We start from the raw sequence: 15,988 nt of genomic DNA on the forward strand, positions 1-15,988 counted from the left end.
ACAAAAGTGTAAGCCTTTTGCTTTGAAAACATTAAGCATTTGTCAACCTAATATAAGCCTTTATTATTTGTGTGTGTGCATGTGCACAAACACACACACACACATTATGTACGCAACAGGCTCCTATCCATCAATTTGTAACTCATACAAACACAAGGACAGCCTTACTGGATCAGGCCAAGGGCCCATCTAGTCCCTGAATCACATAGCCCACCTGCTGCCTCTGGGAGCTCACAAGACAATACAGGTGCAACCTATTTATCCACGGATTTTTTATCTGCAGATTTGTCTCAAGGGGAATGAGGTGGGGGGAACTGAAAGTCACACACACCTTTGCCTCCTTTGCCTGTGCTGGCCTGGCATCTGCTCAGTTTCCAGGCAGCCCAAAACACTGCAAAAAGGCAGGGAAATAGCCCTGGCAGGGAAATAACCCTGCAGCCATGGAAGAGTCATGGAAGAACACTTGCTAAGGAACAGTAAGACTCCTGGAGCCCCTGAGACAGCAGAGAGGCTGAAGAGGGGAGTGGAAAACCTCTGTAGCCAGAACACATGCAGCAAGGTGGAGCCTCTCTCACTCACTCACACACACACAGGGGCAGGTGCGGTAGTAACAGAGGGGATTGTTTTAAAAACCCAGGGAGTGTTTCCCAATTCCCCCTCCCCCCGTCAGACTTCAGACTGAGATGGTGCAGGCTGTCCGTGCTCCAGCCTATGGAAACAAAACAGCCCAACAAGCAAGTCTTCCCAGCAAGCAAAGCATGAGATTTAGGCTACAATCCTCTCCACACTTTCCTGAGAGTAAGCCCCATTGACTACCATGGGGCTTACTTCTGAGTAGAAATGCATAGGACTGGGCTCTTAAAAGCTCAGCGTCCCACCTGTGAAAGAAGTGGGGACAGCTGGCAACGGGGAGGGCTGAGTACGGAGTGGAGGAGGGGGAGGCGAAGGAAGGGATTGATAACAGCTGCCTTAGTTTCCTTCCAGCCCCAAGTGTCAGGCTGCAGCATATTTGCTTAACTCTATGGAATTTAGCACAATGCGTTTTTTGTTAATTGCGCCGGGTCATGGACTCACACGTATAAATAGGCTCCATCTGTATGCCTGTATCCTCTTGCCACTTCCTTGCATCTGGCATTCAGAGATAGGCTACCTCTAAAATCCATAGGTTGCACACAGTCACTGTAACTTATAGTCTATGATGGATTTTCCTCCATACAAATGCTTTATTGGCTGCTCTTTCTTGCTTCTTTATGGGATTCAATAAAGTTAGCACAAAACCCATCAAAAGTAGAAGCAGGAATGGGAACCAGAGAGCTTTCTGGGGCAAAACTGTCTGGTCAAGAAACGTAATATCTGCACAAGTTGCCTGGGAGAAGATGAGTGTCTAGAAGGGCCCAGAAGCTTTATATGACCCTTTAATTTGATCTGATGTTAAAGGAAAGGGCCTATAATCATGTTAACAGAAAACTAAGCACTAAAGGATCATTTTTGTTTGTTTTGTCAGATTTTATTTTAGCTATTTTTCTTTGCATTTCTGTGCCACTTTCTAGCAACCAGGCTACCAAATACATCAGAGTAGGCTAATTGCTCTTGCAATGGATAATTTTCAGGTCATTTATCCTCCTTTGGTAGCAGGCAGTGTAATGCCCTCATGCAGAATTATGTTCTAGTACTGTATATTTTAACAAATGTATTATTTTTAGAAAAAGTTCTTATCTTTACTCCTCATCTCCAGATAACTAAAACCAGGCAAACAGTAAGGTTTCAAATCAAACCGAGGCAAGTTTACCCTTTGCTCAGTCAATGAATGCCTTAAATATTGTAGTCTGATGGTACTATTGAGACAAGTGAGGATTATTTTCCAGAAGATAAGCTTCTGGAATTTCATGCAATCTAAGACGGTGGTTCTCACACATTTAGCACCAGGACCCACTTTTTAGAATGAGAAACTATCAGGACCCACCAGAAGTGATGTCATGATCGGAAGTGACATCATCAAGCGGGAAAATTTTTAACAATCCTAGGCTGCAATCCTGCCCACACTAACCCAGGAGTAAGTTCCATTTACTATCATTGTTAAAAGAATATACATAGTAGCTTGTTCAAAGTACAGATGCATAACATTTTCCCAAATGCAGTCACATGCCATGGTAGCATCAAGTCTAATATATTAAAAATTAAATATTGGAATGAATGGGGACCCACCTGAAATAGGCTCGCGACCCACCTAATGGGTCCTGACCCACAGTTTGAGAAACACTGATCTAAGAAATAAAGATTTCATACAATCTCAATTGGGATAATGTTGCTTTGGGAGAGTCTTGTGTTAAGGGCAGACATCATCTAAGCCAGGGATATCCAAACTTTTTGGCAGGAGGGCCACATTATCTCTCTGACACTGTGTCGGGGGCCAGGAATAAAAAGAATTAATTTACATTTCAAATTTGAAATGAATGAAGGTCTTGCAATAGCTTAAGGCCTATAAAAGACCTTGCATAAAGCAAGGCCGGCCTTTCCTTCACTGCCACTTCTATATTGCAGATGTGAAACAGCAAGCAGTGGAGGGAGCCCTTGTCCCACAGCTCATGCAAGAGGTCTAACAGTCACCCTCACTCTAAGAGCAGTTGTGTTGGGCCAGCACAGACTGCAGCAAGTCTCTGGAGGGCCAGAGGTTCATTAGAAACTGGGAGCTCCCCGCGGGCCGGATTGGGAGTTCCTGAGGGCCGCAAGTGGTCCCTGGGTCGGGGTTTGGACATCCCTGATCTAAACTTTCATGAAAGCAGACATCCTGCAGAGCTTGAGAAATTAATCTAGTGAGAGAGAGAGTGTGTGTGTGTATTGATGGTTAGGATTTACAAACAGTTTCTGTCTTGTGACATTTTCCTCTCTGATACAGGTAGAAGCTGAGTTGATTGATAAATTGGATAGCTTGGTATCAGAAGGAAAAGGAGATGAGAACTATCGAGAGCTCTTCAGTCTACTGTAAGCTTTTTTCTTAATACAACAAGAAACCTTTTATAAGCACATACAAAGATTAATATATTTGTATGATCAAAAGATGATCATAAAAGAGTAGCCTCCTTCAGAAGAAAGAAGTAAAAAAGAATTCATGACATTATATGAACATGAGGGAGCCATATGGTCCCTGTTGAGAATGGCTGTTCTAGAGATGCTTTTTTCTATGGCACAATTGATATGTATGCAGGAAAGGATCTTCTCCATGGTAATCCCCTGGATCTGAAATGGGCTATTGAGAAGGGTGCAAGATGTCCCCACTCTCCCCTTTTTTAAAAGTCTGTTGAAACCATATATATCATGCCAGGTTTTGGAATGTGATTACCATTGAGAAATGCTGCTTTAGCTGTTATTTGAATTAAGTTGTTATCTCAACATTTGATTGTTTTTTATTGTTTATTTAATTGTTTTTTATAAAATTTTATTATTCATTGTTAATTTTGTGAGCTACCCTAGAACCATAAAGTAAAGGGCAGGATATAAATGTAAACAATAAATAATCTCCTTGTCTTCGCTTCATGCAACATGGATCAGAACCCAGCTATTTGGGCCTTACCCCAGGTAAGATGTTGATTGTTTGTGTTTGGTGTGGAGATGTTATAGGTATTAAAAAAAATATCCCTGGAATTTTCAGAATCTTTCTAAATACCAGAATATTTCTAAATAAAACATATGCTGTGTTTTAATTCCAATTAGCCTATTGGAAAAGATTGAGCAGGAAACTTGGCGGGAGACTGGCATATCTTTTGTTACATCTGTTACTCGCCTGATGGAGCGCCTCCTTGATTACAGGTAACGTGAGGTTGTTCGATCCTCATGGGCATCTGTTATATATAGTGTCTGTACCATTACTGATAGCAAGAGACACAGTCTTTCTCAGTATGTCTGTGCAGTATTTGACCTTCTTTAACCTACATTGCTTAAGGATCAGAGGGAGGGGGGCTGTCAGCAACCACATACTGATTCAGGACAGTGACTTTTCATGGTTAACACCCTTCCTGCTTCCATCTCTTCTCTGTTTGGACACAGAGCTTAATGGGGAAAAGTCCTTGGTAGAATGAATCCACTGCCACCAGCCTAACAGAACAGGATAGCCAGAGGCAGAACCCCCTTTCTAGAAGAATATTGAACCTCAAGGGTTCTTATCAAAATCACTCTCATAATAGCACCTGCAGAGCAAGGAAACATGACAATTCACTGTACTTCCTGTACCATGAACCAGGCTGATTCAAAGTTAAAACAGTAAAGGTTTATTAAAAGTCTAATTAAAACAGAACTCACAAAAGGGTTAGGGAAGGCAATTGGAGAAATGACTTGGAAGAAAGGCTTTCGTAATTGGGATATAGTCATACCACCCCACCAGCAGATGGCGCTGAGCTGCTGTGTAATCTCATGCATATGTTTAACTCACGTCCTCTGCCATGAATTTAAGAGGTCTCTAAGTAGGCTTAAGGCCCAATCCTATGGCCCATTAACAATGCCACACCTGGTAAGGCCACACCTGGAGTATTGTGTCCAGTTCTGGTCGCCGCATCTCAAAAAAGACATAGTGGAAATGGAAAAGGTGCAAAAGAGAGCGACTAAGTTGATTACGGGGCTGGGGCACCTTCCTTATGAGGAAAGGCTACGGCGTTTGGGCCTCTTCAGCCTAGAAAAGAGACGCCTGAGGGGGGACATGATTGAGACATACAAAATTATGCAGGGGATGGACAGAGTGGATAGGGAGATGCACTTTACACTCTCACATAATACCAGAACCAGGGGACATCCACTAAAATTGAGTGTTGGGCGGGTTAGGACAGACAAAAGAAAATATTTCTTTATTCAGTGTGTGGTCGGTCTGTGGAACTCCTTGCCACAGGATGTGGTGATGGCGTCTAGCCTAGACGCCTTTAAAAGGGGATTGGACAAGTTTCTGGAGGAAAAATCCATTATGGGGTACAAGCCATGATGTGTATGCGCAACCTCCTGATTTTGGAAATGGGTTATGTCAGAATGCCAGATGCAAGGGAGGGCACCAGGATGAGGTCTCTTGTTATCTGGTGTGCTCCCTGGGGCATTTGGTGGGCTGCTGTGAGATACAGGAAGCTGGACTAGATGGGCCTATGGCCTGATCCAGTGGGGCTGTTCTTATAATGCCGGAACAAGTAGGATAGACAACTTTATGGCTGTCGCAAATGCAACAGTGCCAGCAAGCACAGCCTGGCTGTTGCTGCAAGTAGCCAGGTCTATGCAGCAGTGAACAATGGATGCCTGCCACTGTCAGTATGATCATATGGGGATGGGAGAGAGAAGGAGAGGGAACGGAACGGGGCAGGGTGGTAGAACAGGGAGGCAAAGGAGGTGGGGAGAAGGATGGATCACGCCTTAGAAGGGGGCAGGTTCAGCATCAGTGATACAGATTTGCACCAGTGATTGACCCATGGTGGCAGCGGGGCTACCCCAGGTGAAGGAAACAAATGTTCCCTTCTCCCAAGGAGGCCTCAACATTTCAAAACTCCCTTGCGGGATACAGCTGACACCATGTGTTGCCACTGCAGCCATGTGGAGAATTAGATATGATTGGGCTGCCTCAGAGTATACAACTACAATAACCCAACAACAGTTTTCTCCTTTTCCCATCTTACCTGGACAAACGGCCAATCTTTTCTCTTGTATTGTTAGCAGAGTGGCTGATGGGTTCTTCAATGTGGAGCTCTGAATGGCTTCTATTCAGAGAGTTATTTTCTTCCTTGGCTGAAATTATGTAATGGCTGAAATGACTTCATATGTCTCTCTGTCTGGAGGATTGCCAGCTACCTGGTCACTCTATCCCATCTCCTTGGACTAGCTAAACCAGTTTTCTCCTAATTGAATCTGCATCCCCCCCAACTGTCTGGCAAAGGCTTTCTGTAATTTGCATCCCAGCACCCAAATGATACAAGCTGTGTTCGTTTTCCTAATAGAAAATAAGTGGAAATGATGTTTCTAGCATACTTCTAGTGCAATTCATTTAAAAAATGACAAAATGGCATCCAGTCATAGGGGAGTCATTGAAATCAAATGTATGGAGGCTGCCATGTTGTTACCATAATGTATGGAGGCTGTCATGTTTCTGCCACTAGAAATCAAATGTATGGAGGTGGCCATCTTTAATAGCTTTGAACATGCAATTCAAATTGCTAGCATGGTGAGCGTACTAGAATGTGAAAAAGAATGCACTCCAAGCATGATGGAAAGAGAAAAAAATAAAAGTTCTCCAGCTAGTGCTTGAATCTGAAAAATGAACATAGCCACAGAAGCAGCTGAGATGACCAAACAGAGGAATAGGTCAAAATATGCAGAGAGATACCTCAGGAAAATACAGGGATTTTATTGCACATTGTAGTGAGGGTTTTCCACATTGGCAACCAAACATGTGTTGAGCATTGTATGCTATATTCCTCTTTCAAAAGATCTGATATGTTGTCATTTTATAGTGCTTTTTAAGATTACCACTTCTCTGATGTATGAGTATTCATATTGCCTTTTTAAAAAGAAACTAAAGAACTCTTAAGAAATCTGCCCCTCCTGCAGCAACGTCTATCAGTGACTGGGGGATAATTTGTGAACAGAACTCGGCATGGTCTGATGACAAAATGATGCAGCAATGTTGTTGAAGCTGGAGTGGGATAGTGCCTTGATGTGTATCCTGCTTTTCACTCACACCTTATCTTTAGTTCCTCAAAAGTATTTTGATATCTGAATGGTTGAACAATTGTCCCCTTTTTTTCCAGGGACTGTATGAAAGGAGATGAAACAGAGAACAAGAAAATTGGTTGCACTGTTAACCTGATGGTGAGATTCTGTGTGTTTTTGTGTTTGTTTCGTTCACGGCTAACTATTATAAAGAGCTTTTATGAAGCTTTAAAATACCAGTGCAAATAGAATGACCTAAAAAAAAGTATTTTAGTCGCCTTTATTTCCCAAAATGCATAGTTAGGTTTAAATGAAAAAATGGTTTCGAATGAGCTTTTGTCTGAAAACAGCTGTTGTAAATAAAGCTGTGTACATGCCATGTGTGGTTCCTTCTTGAGAAGTAAAAACAAACCAGTTACATTTGACTCTATCTTTCTTCTATGATATTGCACAAGTGGTCATAAATTTAATTCTTCTTTGTTGAATGTGTTCCTTTTGATGCTGCTTTTATTTATCTTAGAGAAATCTGCTCAGGGATTCCTGGAAATACAAAACAGATTACATAGGCTTACAAAATTGAGATTGGTGTAACGTTTAAGGAAGCAAAATGTGTGTTGGCCTGTGTTATCTGTGGAACTTTTTAATTTGTATTACAGAGTGGATCAATATGTGCATGTGAATTTGTTTGTCTAGATATACTTCATTTTGAGCCTTGTGTGGAGATATACTTGACAAAGCATGGTAGTGGTGGATATTCTGTATAGAAAGTGGTATCCTCATTGGAGGGAATTGGGAGCATGTGAAGAACAGGGATATGATATTCAGAGAGAAGGCATGTCAAGTAAGGAGAAGAAGAGATAGGAAACACACGTCCAGTCTTTCTCCCAGTCCTACCTGTATTAGATGTAATGCTTCTAGTGCACCAAATCCACAGCTGATGCTACTTAATACTAGTCTAGTATCTAGTCAACTTTAACAATGGCACATTGACTGGGAAATTCCCTTCCTAAGTAGTTCTACCAGTTGATATTTTTAATGTTGATATTTTAAATTATTTTTATTACATCATTTCATCATTTGTTTTTAGAATTCTTTACAGATTTTTGTGTGAGTTTTCATTTATGTGTTATAAATGAATCCAGCCTCCGTGATGGCTTCCGAGTGCCTTGCGTTGGCTTGGATGTGCCGATGCAAGGCTGTGAGGGAGATGGGAAGGAGGTGAGAGGGAGGCGTTCCTGGGCAGGGGAAGGATGGGTGGTGGGTGGCTCTAGGGGCGGGCAGGCAGGGAGCAGGAGGCGGGGCTGAGATTCGGTAGTTATGCCAAATCCCAACCCCCATTCTGGGGAGAACAGAGCAGCCTCAAGCTGCTCCTCTCTCCTCGAACTTGCGTCACCTCAAGCGGTGGCACAAGTCCGAGACCAATAGGGGTCAGCAGCCCTTACCCGGAGGTAAGGGGAAATGTTTCCCCTTGCCTGTGGCTGAACTGCTTATGGCCACGATCCTTGCGCTGGATACAGCGCAAGCCTCCTGGCTTGCCTGTTCCAGCGCAGCATAGGATTGCGCCCTGAGGCAGCTATAGCAGAGGCAGCCAGTGAGTTGTCTTACTCCTGCTCGTTAGTTGACTGGATGTGCACATGATAATTCCCAACCTGTAATTCCAACGTCCTGGTTTAGGATGTGCTGCAAACTTGAGGCCTGAACATTTTCGGTGTTTTCACAGGTTGCAAATAGTGAAACAGAAAACACAAGTGAACTGTCCTGGTTTTTGTACGTCTTTTTTTTGTTTGTCTCTTCTATTCACTGTTGCATTCACACTGACATAAACAGGTTCATACTCTGCTGTTCTTTATGCTGAACTAATGCTAACATTATTATTATTAATAATAATAATAATAATAATAATAATAATAATAATAATAATAAACAACTTTATTTATACCCCGCCCTTCTCCCTAAAGGGGCCCATGGCGGCTTACAACATGTTAAAAACAAATTAAAAACATAATTTAACAAACAGATAAAAACATATTAAAAACACATTAACAGTTACCATAAAACAGTAGTCAGATAAAAAGTCAGATAAAAAGAGCATAAAGCAGCAGATTGTAGAGGAATCAGGCCTGTAGAAAATACGAAAAGATGTAAAAAAGATGTTAAAAAGGCCATGAACTCAGAAGGCTTGTTTAAACAGAAGGGTCTTCAGGCCTCGCCGAAAAGTCTCAAGAGAGGGAGCCATTCTCAAGTCAAGGGGAAGGGAGTTCCATAACGTTGGTGCCACTACTGAGAAGGCCCTATTTCTTGCCGCCGCCCCACGTACCTCCTTAGGTGGCAGCACTTGTAAAAAGGCCTTATCTGATGACCTAAGAGGACGAGCCGGATTGTGCTGAAGTAGGCGATCTCTAAGATACCCTGGCCCAGAGCAGTATAGGGCTTAATTTAATTCAATGAAATTTGTAAGTTTTAGATTTGCAGCAGTTCAAATAAAAGCAGAATGAAGTCTAGTTCACATTTTTAAGTAGATGGCAACCTTCAGTCTCGAAAGGCTATGGTATCACGCTCTGAAAAGTGGTTCTGGAACAGCGTCTAGTGTGGCTGAAAAGGCCGATTCGGGAGTGACAATCCCTTCCACACTGGGAGCAAGTGCAGTCTGTCCCTGGTCTGTCTCCCTGGCTATGGGCCTTCCTTCTTTGCCTCTTAGCCTCAGACTGTTGGCCAAGTATCTCTTCAAACTGGGAAAGGCCATGTTGCACAGCCTTTTTTTTTTAAGTGCTGTTTTATAAATGAAAATTGCTTTGATCCCTAAAGTTATATACTAATTCAATTTGACTTTTATTTTACAGAACTTTTATAAATCTGAAATAAACAAAGAGGAGATGTATATCCGCTACATCCACAAGTTGTGTGATATGCACTTGCAAGCTGAAAACTACACTGGTAAGTATAAAAAGAAGCTTTAGCCTTCGGATATTCCCCACCATAACCTTCGAATTGCATTGGAAAACCTTCCCAGAATCCTCTGCATAGGGATGATGAATTATACCTAGAAAAGAGTATTTTTTCAAATTGCAAATTTATAAATCAAAAATGGCAGCCAAATGACATGAACATATAATAAAATGGCATAAAACCCAAGCAGTATCATATTAGTAACCTTCTGACTCCTATCACTGGTTTTGAGTCAATAATTAAGATCAGAAGTTTGGCTAGAATTGCATGAAGTATACATAAAATGTGTGTTCCTTGTTTTCAAACGGAGCTTTGATCCTTTTGGAAAATGTGCAACTGAATTTTTGTAAGCACTTAAAAAAAATGTAATTCTTGGTATTGAAGGCCTGCTTCTTTCTATTCCTATTTTTGGAAGTCACTGTCATGACTAAGAATGTAAAGCCAAAAGCAGCATTCTGTTTTGTCTTGTGCGTATAATCTTGCAACTAGACAGAGGTCCTGTTGGTATTACAGGTTTTGTAGTGGTAATGAATTAACATGCGGGTACATGTTTGTAAATGAAAATTGTAATGTTAGAAGTGACCCTCGCATAATAAATAGGCTGCTGAAAAGTGTCTTGAGGGTCATCTTTGTTGTAGGCTGATGGACAACCTTGTCCTAGTTTACATCCAAATGAATATAAAAATCCATAAATACTCTGCCCTCTCTCTTTATAAAATCCTTTATATGTAAGCCTGTCCTCTCTATATGCCACTGCCCCAGGCAGAGCTGGGGAAATTCTGTGCAGTACCATGGTCTTTGATTTGTCTTATGGCATCTCACAGGATTCCGTTCTCTCTTTCAAGTTTGATGTAATCAGCATCATTATACAGATTATACAGAACTTTCCATTTCAAACCAGGAAGACTGTGGAAATTCTAAATCAGTGCCTAAAATCAGTAGTAAACTAGACATAGGTAAACAAATTGAAGCTTAATCAAGAATGATAGAAGTGCTCTTAGTAAGTCAGCAGACTTGTTAATCCCTGACTCAGTAAGTCAGGATATGGCATCCTTTAGACAGGATTGCACTCACCTTGAAAAATCAGGTTTGCAGTTTTGGAGATTGATTACACATGCAAAACGAGGTGACTGTGTTACATGTACTTATCCTTTTTTTGAACTGGGATTGATGGTTCAAAGCCAAGTAGAAGAGAAATTTAACTATTGTTCCCCAGATCTTGGTCCATCTTAATATCTGATGGATAATATTCACTTTCTAACAGATTGGAGAATAGAAATTTCCCTGGCAGAGGAAGGGCATTCCAAATGATCTGGTAAAGTCCCTCATGCCAGCACAAGGTAGGATCGACTGTTAACGGCTTCTCCTCCATGCGGGGCTGACCATTTCTCCAGTCTGGCCCTACCTTGCAGAGAGAAAGAACATTGGCTGGAAGGGCTCGCAGCCCATACTAATTATTTTTGATTTTCTAATTCTCCTCCAACCTCTTACCTTCAGAAAAGAAAAAACCCTGCATATTTTTAAGTGCACCTTGGAGACTCTGTCTTGTCTTGTTCCTGCATTGGTGCCTGCCCTCTTTCTATCATGGAGGCAAGATCTTATCAATGTTGGCAAAAGCATTCAGAATTATCAGAGGTAGTGGATAATATGGGGAAGACTAGAGAATAGGTTAAAGGAATCAAGGTGAGATGCAAAAGTTTCAGAATAGAGAGAATGGATTGTGGAAGTGTGTGCTATATATTACTTAATCAATAATTTTAATTTTGTTATAAAATTAACGTTATGTGCCAACTCTGTTCAGCACATATTCTATTCAAATGTGCAAGTGGTGTCAAAAACTAACAGTATCGGATGCTTGAATGTAAATTCAAGCATCACACTGCTACAAGATTAATAAAAATATGTTTTCTAAGAGCCAAATTACAAGGTATCTCAAGAAAATTTACAGATACTTTATAGTGTCTGTTGTGCTATAATTCATCCGTATACTATATTATAATCACAGATATACTGCATATGTTATTCACAAAATCACTTCCTTCCCCCAATTATTTATTTATTTTTCACATTTTTATACTGCCCTTCCTCCAAGGAGCTCACAGTGGTGTACTTAGTTCTTTCCCTCACAACAGCCCTGAGAGGTAGTTGGAGGTTGAGAAAGAGTGACTGGCCTAAGGTCACCCAGGAGGTTTCATGGTTGAGTGGAATTTGAACCTGAATCTTCCATCTCTAACTCCCAAACCATTACACCATCCTTGCTCATCCTAAGTAGGGTGCAGTCCTAACTTGTAATGGAGCAGGCAGTCCAGCAGGGCTGCGCTGCATCCAGCGCAAGTTTGGAGCCAGAATCAGCGCAACCCGAGGGAAGGGGAAAACTTTCCTCTTACCCCGTGTCATGTGGCACTGGCCCCAATGGGTCTACTCAGATCTGAGCCACCTCAAGAGGTGATGCAAATCCGAGTAGAACAGAGCAGCCAGAGGCTGCTCTGTGCTGCCCTGAAACGGGGTCAGGATCCGGCATAACAGCTTATGCCCGCCTGCTGCTGGGAACGCTCACTGCCTGCCCACCCCCCGCCCCAAAACACCTCCTCCCCGCCCTCCCCAACCCCTGTGTCAGCCAAGCTTGGCCGATTCAAACTTACCCCGCTGGACCTGGAACTGGCACAGGGAGGCCAGCGCAACTCCTTACGCTGGCCTCCCCAACTCTAAAGTTGGCACAAACATGTCTTACAGCATGTTTGTTACACCCCAGGTCAGCACAAGGGACTTGTGCCAGCTTAACCTGAAGGTTAGAATTGCGCTGTTAGTTATGGCACAATCTTATTGAAAGGCAATGCTGGTGGAATGCATGTTGTTACTAGCTCTGGCTGCTGTAAAAGCTCCTTAAAGCACTTTGCTGCAGTGCAGGGAGCCAGCATGCCAGCGAGAAGGCCAGAGCCTTCCAATGCATGCTGGAGGACCGATGAAGGTCTGCTGGAGACCTGCTCCACCTTGACACCCTCCTGGCTGATGTAACTGCCACACGGAAAGGACCGTATGGGTCAGTTCCTTGAGAGGAACCATGGCTAAAGGCTCAAAGGGTGGCTCCGTCAAGGCAGAAAACATTTTGTTCAGGCTCCAACTCAGGAACCTTTGGATATGTGGGGGATTAAACAGAGACACACCTCTTAAAAAACACTTTAGATCTGAAGTATTCAATCTGTGCATCCCGCCTCCTTAGGGAGGCGTGGCTAGCCGACAGGGGTGTCATGAGGCATCTGGGGAGAGAGGTAGCCACAGCTGCTCTGCTTTGCTCTGCTCAGCTTAGCTGCAGGTGCTGCCTCCGGATTTGCTGCTTTTCCGAGGCTGAGAAAGAGGTGGGTGGGGCAGCGTGAGGTGAGGTGGGTGGGGCAGCGTGAAACATGGTGGGAGGAGGTGGGAAAGAAGGCTGGCTGGGTAGCTGCTGAGGTGCTGCATCTCATCATGGAGTTCTCTCCATGTGCAACTTTGCCCCACGGACTACGTTTCCCAGTGTGCCCCTCACCCTGGGCATCCTGGGATTGGTCAAGGCTGGAGAAGAGAAGAGTGCGGAGGTGCTGCATCTCATCAGCATAGGGCGCGCTCCTGGCAGGCTTCAAACTGGGAGGGTAGAGTAAGTTTTGCTCCCAGGGAAATCCTGAGGCATCTGGGGGAGAGAGGTGAGCACAGCTGCTCAGCTTTTCTGTGGCTGTGAAAGAGGTGGGTGGGGCAGCATGGGGTGGGTGTGTGAAACATGGTGGGGGGAGGTGGGAGCAAAGGCTGGCTGGGTAGCAGCGGAGATGCTGCATCTCATCAGCATAGGGCGCGCTCTTGGCAGGCTTCAAACTGGGAGGGAAGAGCAGCTCAGTGAAGGAGGGAGCCAGCCTGCTCTTAGTGAGGGGGGTGTCCAAATGCCCCAGCCTGCATTCCTCCATCTTGCCTAGGGAGAATGGGGTGGCATCTGCATCTGCTGGGGTGTATGTGTGTGAGCAGCCCCCATCTACTTTGGGGTGAGTTGTAATCTTGCTCTGTGTGTCTGTAATCCTTTCCACACTTTCCTGGGAGTAAGCCCCATTGACTCAAATGGAACTTACTTCTGAGCAGACCTACATAGGCTTGGGGTCTGTGTCAGCTTAACGAAGAATCCTCACCTTTCTCTTTTTCCTCCCCCTTCAGAAAAGAAAAAAAGCCACTCTTGATGGCTTTGTCTCCAAAAATTGATTTAAAATAAAAATCCCCATTCCTTTTCAACCATCCCCTTTTTCCTCCTGCCTCCTTGGGGGGGAGGGTACTCTGTTGGCTGCTATTGTAAGACAAAAGGCACAATCCTAGCTAGGTCTACTCAGAAGTAAGTCCTATTATGTTAAATGGGACTTACTCCCAGGAAAGTGAGGTTAGGATTGCAACCAAACAGTCTCTGGGTCTCAGTTTGCAATGAGCAGATACACACAAAACAAAGTCTTCCCCTCCCCCAGCAAATTCATCACTTCCCCTCTCCCTTTCCTAAACCCTCCAGGTGTGCTGCTAACAAACTCAGGGCACAAGCCTTTCCAGGTCTACTCTGAAGTAAGTCCTATTTTGTTCAGTGGGGCTTACTCTCAGGTAAGTGTGGTTAGGATTGCAGCCTCAGAGTGCTGGCAGCTGTTTTTTTTGTTTCTAGTGTATAATTATAACACCTTCATCCCCATTTTGGGGGTAACTGCGGTGAGATGTGGTAATGGGGAGGGGAGACGCGAGCTGGAAAAGTTTGACAACCACTGCTTTAGATGAAGATGCCTGAGCAGGCTCTCTCCAGACGCTGCTGCGTGGACCAGGACCTCAGGACTGGGTCCAGGAAGGGAGTTTGGATTTGGTGGCCACTGCTGCTACCAAACCGACCTCCTTCCCAGATCTGATCCATCCTCCTCCCCTTCCCTGTCACCATTCCGTTCTGCCCTCCCTTGCATCGCATTCATATCCTGTATTCTATCTCCATGCACGAGGCTGCTCCTGTCTTGCCATTGGCATTCTAGAAGTGCACAGCTCCACATGGAAAGCATGCCCCACTGCTGGACTGCTAGTTCAAGCTGCAGGGGGAATAGGATTGGGCTGTAAAACTATCAGTGTATTCTTTGTTGCTAATTTCTATGACCATATGCATATTAAACTATTGTAACTGAAACATACTGGACATTTTTAATCCAACAGAGGCTGCCTTTACATTGCTTCTGTACTGTGAGCTGCTTCAGTGGGAGGACAGGCCTCTTCGGGACTTCCTGCACTATCCATCCCAGACAGAGTGGCAGCGCAAGGAAGCTCTTAGTCGGAAGATTATCCACTATTTTAATAAAGGAAAGGTATGCAAAGAATACTGCTCTTTTCTTTATTCTTAGTATTTTTGTTGTTACTATTGACTAAAACTAGAGCTCACTGGCATCACTACAGGGGGATGCTAGGTGTGCAGACCACACCGGGTGATACCCAGTGGGGGCATTACACCAAAATGATTGTTGTAGGAGCCCAACATGGGGGGTGGTTATTCCTACTGTGGCGTAAGCAGAGAGGATGAGAAAAGTATCCATAACCCCTCCCTGAGCGAACTGCCCCTTTTGTTGAAGGTCCCTCTGAGACAGGAGCCTCCTGGATTTGGGGCTGTTCTCCTTTTTCTCCTGTTCCTCACTTTGCAATATTTCCCTCCGGTCTGTTCCCCCCCGATTCGCTTCACTGCTCAGAAAGCAGCACTGCGTGCCTCACAGAACTCCTGAGGGGGAGCTGCTTTGAGTTCAATGCTTCTGCCACTGCCCACTTCACTCTTCCCAGGAGTCAAGAGCTTCTCCCTGAAGAAGGCTCTCCTGACCAGCAGCTCAGGTGGAGGTGGGCTTAGGGAATGGTTGTGTGTTTTTAAAAAATTTCTGAGCTGAAGTGCTCAAGTACCTTGTGTGCTCCACAGACTTTATTAAAATAACTTTGCACTGCTGCTTCTGGAGATTGGTGGCAAATACGTGCTGCAAGGGAGTGGGGCCAGGGACAGGCTAAAACAGGCTGGGTGGAAACAAAAGGAGGTCCTTGGGGGTGACTCCATACTACAGTGGGTGACCCCAAACCTAGTGATGCCAAAAATAGTAGTGCTTTCCCCCTACAACTTCCATAACAATTTTTAGTAATACAAAACTGTCTAGTATGATGTTATCACATTCTATGTCAGCTACCTGAGAAGGATGAGATTAGGATAATCTGTTATTCACTGCAGTATCCCAGAAATTTCTTTCAAAATCTTAGTAACACTGAAGACAGGAGAGTAGTGGCCGTTGCCCAGGATTCCTGCTTACAACAAGAAAATGGCCTGTTGCCCAGAATCAGTTTAATAATAACCTTGAACCATGCAACTCAGTGG

General features: G+C 43.9%; 1 protein-coding gene across 5 annotated transcripts in view; it reads left to right on the top strand.

The window, feature by feature from the left end:
- DOCK3 (dedicator of cytokinesis 3) overlaps positions 1-15,988 on the top strand; it is a 282,465-nt gene that overhangs the window by 207,491 nt on the left and 58,986 nt on the right. For all 5 annotated transcript variants that reach the window (XM_066613546.1, XM_066613549.1, XM_066613547.1 and 2 more), the window contains 5 exons: positions 2,897-2,982; positions 3,712-3,807; positions 6,771-6,831; positions 9,513-9,606; positions 14,803-14,951. In XM_066613546.1, the coding sequence (XP_066469643.1) occupies positions 2,897-2,982; positions 3,712-3,807; positions 6,771-6,831; positions 9,513-9,606; positions 14,803-14,951 (486 nt within the window). The remainder of the gene's footprint in view (positions 1-2,896; positions 2,983-3,711; positions 3,808-6,770; positions 6,832-9,512; positions 9,607-14,802; positions 14,952-15,988) is intronic.

This window comes from Tiliqua scincoides, chromosome 2 (genome assembly GCF_035046505.1).
Source record: "Tiliqua scincoides isolate rTilSci1 chromosome 2, rTilSci1.hap2, whole genome shotgun sequence".
NCBI lineage: Eukaryota > Metazoa > Chordata > Lepidosauria > Squamata > Scincidae > Tiliqua > Tiliqua scincoides.